Source organism: Synchiropus splendidus, chromosome 3 (assembly GCF_027744825.2).
Source record: "Synchiropus splendidus isolate RoL2022-P1 chromosome 3, RoL_Sspl_1.0, whole genome shotgun sequence".
In the NCBI taxonomy this organism is placed as follows: Eukaryota; Metazoa; Chordata; class Actinopteri; order Syngnathiformes; family Callionymidae; genus Synchiropus; species Synchiropus splendidus.
Window position 1 is genome coordinate 6,366,665 of NC_071336.1, and position 14,027 is coordinate 6,380,691.

The 14,027-nt window shown below is 40.1% G+C and overlaps 1 protein-coding gene across 2 annotated transcripts in view; it reads right to left on the reverse strand.

Moving 5' to 3' along the window:
• Positions 1-13,272, reverse strand: part of svep1 (sushi, von Willebrand factor type A, EGF and pentraxin domain containing 1) — a 56,338-nt gene extending 43,066 nt beyond the window's left edge. For both annotated transcript variants that reach the window (XM_053859521.1, XM_053859520.1), the window contains exons 1-2: positions 12,209-13,272; positions 1,573-1,828 (exon numbers count right to left, since the gene is read on the reverse strand). In XM_053859521.1, the coding sequence (XP_053715496.1) occupies positions 1,573-1,828; positions 12,209-12,748 (796 nt within the window). In that variant the 5' untranslated portion in view covers positions 12,749-13,272. The remainder of the gene's footprint in view (positions 1-1,572; positions 1,829-12,208) is intronic.
• Positions 13,273-14,027: the final 755 nt, after the last annotated feature.

Sequence of the window (14,027 nt, forward strand, 5' to 3'; positions counted from 1 at the left end):
CTTAAAACTTCATCATCCTTCATGGCAATTATGTTCAAACTTTAAAAACAGAATTATGCTGCAATACATTGTAGATAAAATGTAAGATTCTGCATCACACGTGTGGTTCAAAAGATGATGAAGACATAATCAATGTACTGTTGCAGTCTGCAGTTCATCTACCTCAGTTGACCACACTGGTCCCCATTATACATTTCTAACACAGAGCTATTTCTTCTATTTCATTTCTTTTAATGTCATCAACCCCTCTATTTGTTTGGCGTGTGTGAAAGATGTTTCAACAACTGCAGCGTTTTCGCCATCATCATTTCCACTCATCAGTCCAGACCACAACCAGAAGCATTTTTGTTCAGCATTTTAGCTCGTATTTCGAGCAACAGTACAAGGCTGACCAGTAAGATGAAAAGCAATCAATCTAAAGGTCTATTGGTTCACTCTTTGTAATACTATCCTTTCCATTTTGAGGTTGAGTTCACCTCAGTTTTCCAAAAGGGAAAGTCACTTGTTTCCGTTCATTCTGACAGCAAGAAACACATTGTCAATGAGCTGATGACACAGCATGGATTTTTATTCCTTTAACTTTTATGACTTGTCTGGACTAATGAAACGTGGAATATTAAAGATCTCTTGGAATCCATTTTCAAGACATTCACACTTAATGGGCAGCCCAGTCATATTTCTTAGTATTATTTGCTGAAAAATGTCAGGTCGTGCACAGCCTTCACTGCTTTCTAGTATGTATTCCTTGATATAAATTATTCAACAGTTTCTCCACCTATTTGCTTCATTTTCACTACACATCACCGCGTACCAAGTGTATATGCTGGCGCTACATATTTGTCCAACTTTTGTTAACTGATTCTCGTTCAGCTTTCCCTAACGGAGGTAGCTTTCCGGCCCTGTGTGGCATAAGGAGTATTCCACCCAATGATCTGGTTAGAAATCTGTGATGTGCACCCTACTGTACAGCCAAGATCTAGAAGTACAGACAGTTTTCAACCAGTGTGCCGTGAAAGACTGTCATGTGCGCTATGGGAAATAATCCGGTTTCATTTCATTTGTCAGGAGATACGATAACATAAAATCATTAACAATTAGAACGTGTCGACGATCTACCAACGAGAGATTACATTTTGATGTTACATTTTTTCTATTTACTATAGATCTATGCTGATGCGTTGCTTCATTCACCACTCTCAGCTGAGCTGCGGAAGGTGCTCCTCTTCTCACACACTCACAGCTCAGAAGTCGGTGTAATTTGACTTTCAGACTAACACTGACCAGAAATTTGCAAGTTGGTGTCAAAAACACTTGAGATTGTAATAAAATTGAAACAGTTACTTTCAATAAATTCATAAATCATTGTATATTTTGCCATATTGCCCACCCCTTTTTGGACTAAATCCTAAATCGTGGACTGTCAGTAGCGACAAATTTTCCCAAACTAAAAAGGATTTTCTACAGGACTTTCGACTAAACACTATTGTGCCTTGGCCGAGGTCCTTTTGGTGGTGTGCCTCTGGATTTTTTCTATGAACAAGTGTGCCATCGTTTAAAAAAGGGCTGTCTTACCTTCATGCAGAGCACGACGGGCCAGAGCTTCAAACTCTGCAAAGTTGTGCACCAAGTAGCAATGTTGGTCTTTGGGACGAGATGCCATATCATGGAGTTCTTTGATGTTCCCCTGCCAGATTCCCAAGGTGAAGATTTCAACACCCCGTTCTCTTAAAGCTGCTGCAACAGGCCTTGGGTCGCCACCATTCGAGTAGCCATCCGTGATCAAGAATATCACTTTGGTGGCATTTGAACGAGAGTGACGCAGAATTTGCTGTGAGAAGAAAAAGACATTTCAATCAAACATACAAATAACACACCAGTTTGGTATCTCACTTGACTCAGACAGACAGGCACCCAAGACAATGAATATTTATCAATTCTATTTTAATAATAACTCTATGATGTATTGCTGACATTTCCTAGAGAGCCAGATGGAGAATGATAACTGGTTTTCTCTGTTAGCTTTTTGCGATAAATACACCTCACATCCAATGTCTACCTTTAGTGACATGGGATGCCCAATGAAAAAAAAGTTTCTGGGCAAAGAACTCTGGATGTTTTTCATTAATGCGTGGCCAAAAAAAGAATAATTATAAAATGTCACTTTGTTTATGCAGTGTGTGGCATCGTTTTAGCGTTTTTATTTTTAGTGTTGGGGTCCATCAACACACTCTCACATTACCCACAGAAGCCTCTGTCTGCGAGATTTCCACCAACAAAGCCACAACTATATGACAAAACTGAAAGAGGAAGTACGTCACTCATGACCACTAAAAACTACCCTCTACACCAGAGTTCTGAAACCCTATATCAGTACAACAAGGCACCGGAGTGAAAAAGAAGACATTTTCAGATTGTGATCATTTCTCCTACAGACAAGACAGCTGCTTGCCAGTGGTCAAAACAACCAGAGAACACTGGGCAACACAAAGCGACTAACTGCTTAGTCTGTTCCAGACTATGGGCTGTAGTTCCCAAAACTAACTTTAGCTACCGTTTATAATCCACCACATACAATTAGGCAGGGCACTGAAGTCAGAGAAACATATCTTTATTTTCAAGTAAAAAGAGGCAACAGGTCCATAGTCTAGTTTTGATGTGGCGGCCCGCGCTTTCTGGCTTTTCTATCAACCATGTAACCCATTGACTTTACTTTGATTAACAGACCATGATAAAACAGTTCACGATAAAACAAAAAAAGGTGAGTCTTATTGATGATATGTATATTCTACAAGCATTTGTTATTGATTACCCAAATGGGGCATGCAAAGAGGTCTTGTCTAGGGAGAGTAAATGATTCATACAGAAACAGAAGACAATGAGCGTTCATGACAGCAGATGAGAGAGTAAGAAAAGAAGCTAGGGTGTGACTGTGTGAGCTCCGGTCTTTATTGTGTGATGTCAGGTTGCAGCAGGAGGAGTGTAATTACAGAGTGCATATGAAAGTGAAGGAGAAAAAGCAGGGTAGTGAGCACAGGAGAAACAGATCTTTGTGCGTTTAACACTGCATGGTGGTTTCTTTGATCCTTTATGAGTTCTAATACCTTTTGTCTATGCGGTTGTTTAAGCTCTTCATTTGACTAATTGGCTCACTTTATTGTTACTGCTGAACATGTCGGTCTGCTGGTATTTTTCATAAGGGCTCCATTGAAGAGCTGCAGAGCCACAGCGGCTAAAATGAGAGCAGTTTGACACTGGCTGACACAAGCAACCTCACTTTTATGACAATAGAAAGAAGGTCATAGAAAACCATAGAAATAAACGACACAAATCTCTTCTGTACACACACAGCAAAAACATCCCACCCCCCATTACTCAATTCCACACACCTCATAGACTTTTACTTGACATCAAAACTAATTGAAACAAGAGACCAAACAACATTATTACAGCTTCACTGCCATCTCCGAACAGATGCTAGAAGTTCAAACGCAGCTATGTTGTTGCATTTGGCATCACCTGAAACCTACAAAGACCCAGAGGAGCTAATAACATGCCAGGATACCAGCTGCTAATCTTTCTCAGATTTATGCATGGCAGTGATCCTGAATAACAAGTAACCTCCCCCTAATTCTACCTTGATCTCACATCCACTATATATATATATATATATATATATATATATATATATATATATATATATATATATATATATAGTTTGTTCCTTATGGTAAATTAAACACACATTCTAAATGTAACTTAATAGAAGATTATATCAACACAAGAGGGACCATTTATGTTCCAATGCATTCAGCACATTTTTTAACCTTTTCGGTGGCTCTGAGGTTATTCTCAAAAACGTTCTTGACAAGATGTGTCATTATAGGGGTTGTTGTAGAGAACAAATGAGAAAAGCATGACTGACTATAGCTTCCTTTAAGTAAAATTTCGAACAAATACAAAATGTGTGATACATTTTCCATTAATCGTTAGTTACAATGATTAATTGAGATTACATTTTTGTAATCTATTGGCAGCCATAAAGACAGCAGCCAAACTGTGAAAGTCATAGTTGAAAATACTCAGATTTTCATTGGGCTCACTAGGAAGGACAAAATGTCGGACCTGTATATCAAAGGGACATCTCATGTGGAAAAGCTTGGTGATCAAGTTAGAGAGACTCAGATGGTTTGGTTACACGCAGGGGAGAGACAGGAAACATGCTGGATCAAGTAGTGCTAGAAAAGGAAGAACCGGGTAAAAGAAGGCAAGGAAGACAACCAATGAGGTTCATGGATGATGTGAAGCCGGAGGATAGGCGTGAACGTGGCAACAGCAAGTCAGCAATTCATTATTTAATCACTAAATACATGTCTTCTACCTTCCATTTTAACTGGAAGCAATTATTTGCCATTTCATGCTAAAGTCCAGAATTGTGTTGTTTAACGCAGTTATTGTATGAGAAAATGACCATCCAGCTACATCAGCTTTGAATTCGACAGAAACCAAAACATCAGTGTGGTGGTGGTGTCAAATACTTTCTGAGGGCAGGCTGCTCTTTTGCAAGTAGTTAGAGCCAGCAAATGATGTCAAAACTGAAGTAGCTTAAAACACGCAACTCTTCTCCGAGCTCATTCCTTTGATGTTGTTGGTTAATTGAATCTTCCTCTCTCTCTCTCTCCATTTCCGTTTATTTGTTTATTTGTTTTAGCATCATCTGTAAGTAGATATTTCCTCTTAGACATCAGTGAACTGAAGGGCTGTCACAGTTTTCAGAGAAAAGTTACCACTTGATGACTATTACTTCTTTCAGTTCACTGTAAAAGGTATTGAATATAAATCATGAACAAAATGAAGAAAATATTATTTCGAGGGCCATAATAATTGGGCACTACTTTTGGCAATGTATAAATATAAAAAGTAAGAGACTGAAATGTCATCTGTGATAAATGATGAACTTATTAAAGGTACATAGTTGTACATACAATAACATTTCTGGAAGATATTTGCTTATGTCATTGCTGTGTCATTTCTATTGACCGAAACACGTTGCCTTATCGCTCAGATTACTGCAGTCATCAGCCTTTAAGTGGTTAATCTGACATATAATCAGTATTTCGAACATTTCCATTGAACTGCACTAGCTGGGTAACAAAGACGCCTCATGATTCCAAGTGTCCAGTATTCAGTTGAGGTTAGAATCCTCATCATTCAGAGGTTGACTGAGCCACGGTTTTTGTGCACCAGGGGTAGGAGGTTAGCAATTGCGGCCAAATGAATCAGACCAAGAGAATTTCAAAAGCACCAAAAAGAAACAGGATGTCGACACACATCAGTCTTCTAAAATATCTACTAATTACCAACTTAGTCTTTTAAACCAGCCCATAAACAGACAAATAAATGAACACAGTCATCCACCAAAGAAAACAGCCCAAAGGGATGCAGTGCTCTAACGGGTCAACCTCAACATAGCATGTGGTTTACTAATAGACCTACAACTGTTGGCTCTAAAGCATGTCATTTGATTCCACTGAAAGTGGTTTGAAAGAGACATTTTCAGTTGACAATGTGTGCATCTGCTTGTTATTTAAATTTTATTAAAAATGAAAACTTCAAAAACATTTCTACAGCTGTTGCAGTAGCTAAATATTTAAATCCAGATGTTGCAATTGTGATGCTCCAGTGCATTAGGTGTTTCGATACATTAATAAAAGATTGATAAATAAATTATTTGAATTGCTTTCCTGACCTTGACAGTTAGGCAAAACAAATGTGGTAAAATATTGGACAAACTCCATCACAAACATGCCTATGAACATCTTCATGTCCAACCTCAAGTCAGGCACAACCACCAGTTCATCACGAAGCCTACTTCTTACTATGGCAGACAAAATCTATAATAAAATGTACATCATAGTTGATAACTTCCAACATTTCAGTGATATCCATGCTGGTGTTACAGCTAAACAAAGGCCAGTGGAGCTGTTGACAGCCAGTTCCTGCCCTATCTGACGCCTCTGCGACCTTTGACCCAGCCTACAAGTTATTCATCTTCAAAGCCTTCTTGCATCTTTCTGATTTCAAGCATTTCACTCTGCACTTCTGCCAGTGACGCCCACCTCTCACCAGTCATTTATCAGTCTCTCATTTCTGTCTTCCAGGCATGTGTGCACACTTAGTAGCACACAAACACAGAACAATGCAAACACACAAAGCGTACAAGGAGGATGTCATTCGCACCTATGAAACAGTGAGTAGTATTTTAAGTAGGTGTTTGCCAGTGCATTGTTTGCCGTATGTTCGCCACACTGAGTGGAAAGAAGATGTGAGGTTGTTATACTCAGTTGTGTGGATATCCCTGTGTTGTCTTACTAATGTCAAAACATATCGCAAAACTCCAGATTGAGTAGAACTGACATAATAAGTAATAATAACGCATTTGCTGAGACTGATTCCCAATAGATTTATAAGAAATATTGGCTAATGTTTAGTGTTTAGTTCATAGAATTGTATTTTAGACACCGTCCAGATGGGGTCAAGTCCAAAACCAATGAGGAGGGAAAGACCAAGACTAAGACCAAACTGAATACAGAATGTATTGTAATGAAAGCATTTCAGTTTGTTATGCAGTAAGAAAGAAATGTGTGTATGCATATACGACGAATAGATTTCTGCTTCTATATTCAGTTTGGTCTCTGTCTCAGCCTGCTCTGGTCTCGACTGTCTTGACAGTCTTGACAACAATCACTAGTAATTAATAATTAAACCAAACTCATCATTTGTATCACCTTAACTATATTTATCTCAAAATATTGCGTATGTATGGGTGTTAACCACCTGTTGACAAAGAGCTCAGTATTTAGCTGTTAATCTATCAACTACATCTGCAATGAAAGCTCTTAACCAGATCTATTTCTTCTTTTTTTTTTTTTTAAAGGAAGTGCAAGGGTTTTGTGTGGTTGGTGTTTTTGTTTATTCCATCCAACCAGATGGAGAGACTACACCTGCACTATTGATAGATGTTGATCTCATCTATGAGAACAGTGGTTAAAACAATGTCAGTAACTCAGGCAGGTTGTTATGATGGTTGTTATGAGGACCCTCTTTTGCTCATCGGAGGCTTTAGAGAGGAAAGTTAAACATATCTAAAACATGAGTTAATAAGGTCGGTGGTTTAATTAAAGTGACCTTCCTGTTTCATTTCACGTCTGTCTGCAAGCACTAAAATACCTATTGAAGAGGTAATTCGATGGAGCAAAATCTGACACATGCAGAGAACAGAAGCCTACAGTCAATGTTGAATAGGCTAAGAGACCATTTACAGCCGTCAAGGGCATTTGCTGACACATGTATTTTATTGAGCTGGGAAGTGTAAGGATTGCGGCCATAAGTCTACAGTACTGCAGTAATTCCCAGCAGCAGTTTGTTAGAAGGAGTGAGAAAACGTTCAGGGGATAATTGAGTGTAGGCAGTAGCAAATATCATTTTTGTCTGGATCTAAATTGGATGCTGCAAAGCATTTTCCCTCTTGGTTGAGTTTCTGACAGAGAAGGTGAACACAAATATAATTAGTATTCATTATTATAGTCAAAGTTCGTTTAGAGGGCTACAAGAAATCCATTTTTCTTAATTGTGACGTCTGATGAAAGTGTCTCCATTGTTAAAGCACTCAGCTCTCTGATACATTTTAATTCAAAGTTTTCTTCCTTGAATGCTAATGCAAAGTGATTTTGAGTGCAGCCACTTGCACTAGGCCAATGGGGAAGATATATTATCTGAAATGCACACCACAGTTTCCAAGAGACACAAGAAAACAGATTTATTGCAGAGGAATTGTGATGCGATAAGAAGTGTAACATACAGTTTCATGGATGCGGAACAGAGCTAGACTTTAAAGTAGGTTTATTAAGATGAACAATCATCGAGTACAACGAATGAAAGTGAGTTTGCCACAAAGACATCAGACACATAAACCATGCCAGCAGTTATAAACCAAACGTCTAGCAATTACAACCCAAGCTCATGTCAAACCAGAAATAACTGTCTTATAATATACCAAATATTTTACAGCAAGAGCTGCTCCAGTTAACAATACTGCACAGTGTCAGGCATCTATTCAAAAGAAAAGAACTTTTCATCGTTTTAATTGCATTGGATTGTGCTCTGGTTTTATGTTTAAATGTGGCATTACTTTCAGCTTCCAACATTTTGGCTCTGATGAGAAATGAGATGAGTCTGCCAACAGCAACTCTAATCACATTGAGTGTAGGAACCATGACCACTGAACTTATCTTGAAACCAATCCGGCTGTGTGTCTCTGGGTTCTATCAGACATCTGATAGAAGAGGCATTCAAGAGCATGCTGAACGTTATTGCTCAGTTTCCTCTTGGGTGGAATAAGTACATGATGTCAGTGTATGTTGGTTTTGTCATAGATGAATATTTAAAAAAAAAATTCCAACCCACTCTACGAGTACTATTTCCATTCTGCTTATCTTAAAAAAAAAGCATGTTGCTCCTCTGCACGGAAGCAGCAGCATGGGTAGAGGAGACTGAAGCGGTCATAGTGATGGATGGGGCCAGGGTCTCTGCAGACACCCACAGATTGGAAAATTGAGCTCAGCCATTGGGGAGGTTTCCAATCAGTTTCAGAAGAGAGTAAAGAGGGCGTAGCAAACATATATATTTCAAGTACAGCTGGCACAGTTATGTCCAAGAAAGCTGTCACGTTATGAGAGAGCTACTCAAACATTTCATTAATAACAATTTACATGGGAGGATTTTTAAATCACAAAAATACATCATAAAGACAATGTTTTTTTTAATAACTAGAGGTGTGAGCGTTGCAAATGTAAAACCTTTACTTTTCATTATATTGTTCATTTTAAATTAATGAGCCTCAAGTGGTAATGATGCACAGCCCTCAGCAGACAGGGAATGGTGTTTGCTGACGTTTCTGTCTGGCCGTCAGCTTATCAGGGAATCTGGGGCTGCTAGGTGAAGCAGCCTGTCTGCTTCATTTCTCTTTGTTATCCATCCATTCTGTGATCCCTCTAATACTGATACTGAAGGCGATGAGAGGGGACAGCTACAACAGGGAAGAAGCAGACTGACTGAGTGGGAGGAAAAGATTGAGGACGAGGTGACGTGAAGTAACAGTTCCACTGACAGGAAACAGATGTGTTTCTTATCTTGCTGTCACTGCAGCATCCAGAATTGGGACAGATCCAATTGAGAGTTCTCTTTATCATAATGGACCGTGAGATATTATAGTGTCGAGAGTCAAATAGAATAATTATCAAATCACGCTTTCTTAACCAATGCATACATAATCCTGGTTACGGAAAAAGGGTCATTTGAAACAATACACTGTGTCTCAAGAAAACATTTCACAAGAGGAACAAAAATCACAACCATGTGGAGAATATTTCGAAGGATCTCGTGATTGATGATGTGTTCACATTCAAAAATCACACTGCTTGTCGGAAAACTCAATTACACACAAGTGGACATACCGAAAAAAGATCCTCACAGACATAACATCGCAGAGTCACAGTAGGAATAATATAGTCAATTGGTGGTTTTGTATTGCTCCACAAACTGCTGGGGAGTTCTTTAGCTCTGGATGCAAGAATGATGGAAAAGCAGAGAAACGGGAGGAATGGGAGAAATTGAGCTGACTTACTGGAATGAGACAGGGGCCTCACGAACCCAACCCGCGGTATTTGTTTCGGCTATTGTGGTCTGGCAAGACTCAGTACAGACAGGAATCATCTAAAACGGAGAGAGAAGTGACGTCTGCAGAGACTTGGAACCATCCGAACTCTCCTAGACTCAAGTTCTGTTCTATTTAAGATGCAAAAATCGGAAGAATGCTATTTTTGAATCAAATTTCACAGGGGTGGATAAAAAAATGTGGCCACTTTTATTCTTCTTCGGTGTGTTTTTATCATTAGTGATATTTGATCATTGGCCATTAATCTGACAACATTCAGCAAAGCCAGTCTCTGAATCTGCTAACTTAAATTCTAAGGCATGGCTCTCAAACTGATCCAAAAAAGGGCCGCAGTGGATGCAGGTTTTTGTTTTAACCACACAAGCACACGTCTGTTAACCAATCAGGCGTCAGCTGAAACAAGTGAGTGTCAATCAAGTGTTAAAAAGTGTTCTCTTGACAGGTTCTTGGCTGAAAATGTCCCTTAAGCGCATTTTCAGCCGAAAAACGTTCGGCACCAAAAGAAGATGTGATGATGCAACCTCTAATGGTCTTGGCTACAGAGGAGTGCGTAGCACAGAATATACAACTTGACTCGTGAATGTCGTTTTGGGCTGAACTGCTGTATTATTCATGACAAAGCGGATCAAGATAAAACCTTTTTAATGATGCCATTATTGATTTTAGTGTTGTTTTTCAAACATGATTGATGTCAGCCAAACAGTTTGAAACATTGCCTAATCAAAACCTTACAAAAATCTGAGTAAAAATCATGTGAATTATATTACGTCTTTATTACGTCTATACCCAATTGTGATTTAGGATGAACTCAGTGGGATGAAAGCATGAGGATACTCCCTCTGGAGGCATTGCAGGTTCTACAACTTGTGTGGAAAAGATGACAAAAATTCCAGATGGTAAGAGACCAGTGATAAATACCAAAAGCTGGAAATCATGTTGAGAAACCAGAATAGCCAGACTGACTCTGTCGGGTCTTCCTAGAGAACCGGTTGACCTGCAGTGTCTTGGGCTTATCTGCTAGACTCATCTTTTCAAAATCTGTGCGTGGGCTCAGCTTAGTCCTCCCATTACTCTTGATGTGCACCAGTCAGTTTCTAAGAGAGTGCACAATGGAACCAAATACTGTGACGGTACACATGGCTAACAACAGCAACTTGGAACAAAAGCCATCTTTTACTGCCATCAAAAGCCAAAGCCTCTGTCTTTCTTATATCCACATGGGCAAACTCGATATTCAAGATGGTTATAATGAAATATCTTTTTTAATAAAATGTCTGGGTATTTCCCAAAGAGATCTGCAAAAGAAGGAGCTTTTGTTTACTTTGGTTGTGGCCTTTTGTTTTTCCTTCTTGAGAAAGGACTTGGTCAAATTTCCCTGGATGTAACTGACCAGCAGAGAAAAGACAACACGCATGTCATAATCCACAAACAAAGAAATTGTACATTTTAAACGTAATTGATTCTGTTTTGATGCTGACGCTAACAAAGTGCACTATAGAAAATAGTGTTTTTTTCCTTGCATTTCGAGACCTTCAGTGTTGCAGAGCTTCAAAGGGCAAAAAGTGAGATTTCAGAGTAGCACTCCAAAAACAATCGAACATCAACTGAAGCCAGATCTTAGGGAAGGCTGTTTATGCAGGACCAAGCTCGTACCACCAACACGGCTTGTACAGCTGGGATGTTTGGACTTGACAGATGAACTGTGCCATATGTTCTCTTTACGTATGTGTGCACAGTTGGGTGTCAGGAAGCTCAAATCAACAAACCATAAACAAGCTGACCCTGTGACCTCTGTAACCCCAAGTGACCTTTCAGCTGATTCCTCGACACAAAAAAATCACTTTCGCAATTTTGGGGGTCTTTGTGAGGCGCATCTTGTCAATAACCCACTTAATTTATTGGTGAGTGCAACAGCAATGTGACTGTACAACTGATACCTACAGATATTTGGGCAATTGATAATATATAAATATTTATTCAGTTAGATGGAATGCTTTCTTTGTTGAAAAGAGATTAAAAATGTCAGTGTCTTTATATTGACAGACAAAGAACAAAGGCTTATTGCAGGGAACAGATATCGAGAGTTTAGGATCGACTGTGGTGTATTTGTACATTCATTAGCTTGACAAGACTTCCATATCATCATGTGTGCTAGATGTGTGTGTGTGTTCCCTGAAAGGTATTTTTATCACTGGAAACTCCTGAACAATTAGTGGCTTCCCTTGACTATCTGCTGGCGTGTAATTTAAAGGAAGCAGCAGCAACAATAAGGCCACGCAGGGCCTCGTTAACATCAACCTTGCTCCTGTAAGCCACAATCACTGCCTGCACACACAGCTGGCTCCAGACTAACTGGCACACACACGCACACAGACGCAGGCTCCGACTCAACGTGCCAAGAAAAAAGGGGACACGCTGGTTCCACTGAACGACACAGAGATCCGTGTTAATGTTGGCATTTGTTGTCAAACTCACCGCTGCCCTCTGAAAGGCCCCTTTGGTGTATGTGCCCCCTCCTCTGTAATTGATGGCTGGAATCTCCTGGTTGAACAGGGAACACTTGTGTTGGTGAGACTTGGGTGCAGTGATGTGGTCCACTCTAGTCACCACGTGGGTCTTTGATGAGAAGGTAACCAACGCTACTCTGGTGTCTTCGGGTGCAACTGGAAAGTCAGACAGCATTTTACGAACAAACCTCAGCTCACTGAGAAAGTTGTTGGCTCCCACACTGGACGACTCATCCACCAAGAACACCAAGTCCAGACAGGCACTTTTCTCACGTAAAATCCTAACATTGTGTTTAAAAGCTTGACCCAGGCGCTCCACTTTCCTCTCGGCCGCCTCAGACAGGTTGCCCGCTGTCATGGAGGAAGTCAGAGGCGACATTTGCCGGGACCGACGCGTCTGCAACTGGGGCTGAAATTGTTGCTGAGCCGACCAAGCAATGGTGGATAAATCCAAAATGCACAGGACTGAAATGCAAGCCCATGACGGAAAGTATCTTTGGGAAAACATAAGGACACCCGGTACAACACTTAGACTGAGAATGACTTGGTAGTTCTGCGGGAAAAATGATGAAAAAAGAATATTCCTATTTTTGCGTCACTGTCCTGAAACACAGATGATTGCACCAGCTCATTGCAGGGTTCCTCCAAAGTGTTCCTGGAAAATGATTAGGATCCTGCTCTTTTCATTCAAAGCATACCAGTGTTCATCTGCTTGTTCCTCTCTTCAGTGGAGTAAAATCAGCTCTTCCTTTCAGACACTTTTGCTTGCCTGCCCTTGTTAATTCAAAAGAAACAGTGTATTTTATACACTGTATTTGATCATCTTCAGGGAGCAATATGCTTCAAAGCCCTTTTAGATCCTTTTCTATGTCCGTTCCGCCTTGTTCTGCCGACTCTTCAGTCAAATGTGTGCATCAAATCCAAACCAGCACAAGCCTCTGCAATCCTCTTCAGCTTCAGAGTGCTGTCCCTCAAGCTCCTGCTTGCCTCCTGCCTGTGCGGCCAAGCTCCAAATGCTTCCTTCCCTCTTCCAAAATCCTTTAAAAAAACAGCATGAGGAGGAGGGAGGAAGAGGAGGAAGAAAAAGTTGGGAGACACATAGAGGGGAAAAAGGGGGCAGTCTAGACTCGGTCATGAAGTCATTTTTTTCTCCCCTTCATCTCTCCTCCTCCTTTCTGTCACCTCCCCCTCCCATCTTTTCTGCCTCTCACCCCCCCCCTTGCACCCCTCTTTACTCCCTCATCTGAGACCATCTCGCCCTGACAGTGGAGTGAGGTTCGATGTCATTTGTACACATAACCTAAGACATCCGATTACCTCGATGCATTCACATATTCATGATCTTTGTCCTAATCATGCAACTTGTACGAGAAGCAAACCAACTCAAGTCGCTCAGTGTAGACAGATGCAGGAGGGTGATAGGATCAGTCTGCTTAAAAGCTTAGATATGACAATAGTTAGATGTCAGGTTTGGCAGATGTCAGAGTAAGGACTTACAGTATATCTACGCCTGCCAGGGAGGACACAGGATAGACTTCTCCAAATCATTTTTCTCTAGCACTAGTACTGTTACGTCCAGTTTTTGCTGAGGTGTGAAAATCCTTCCATAAAACTTTAAGATTAATATGCAGTACATTTTGCAAAATTATTAAGCTTCCCTTGTTCGGTGGGGATGCTAACCATCTCAACCAAAGAAAATGTTTGTGGTTGAGATGTACAGCAATACATGATTACAGTACAGAAAGGGAGTAACGTAATATTATTACCACCACAAAAGGATTTTTAGG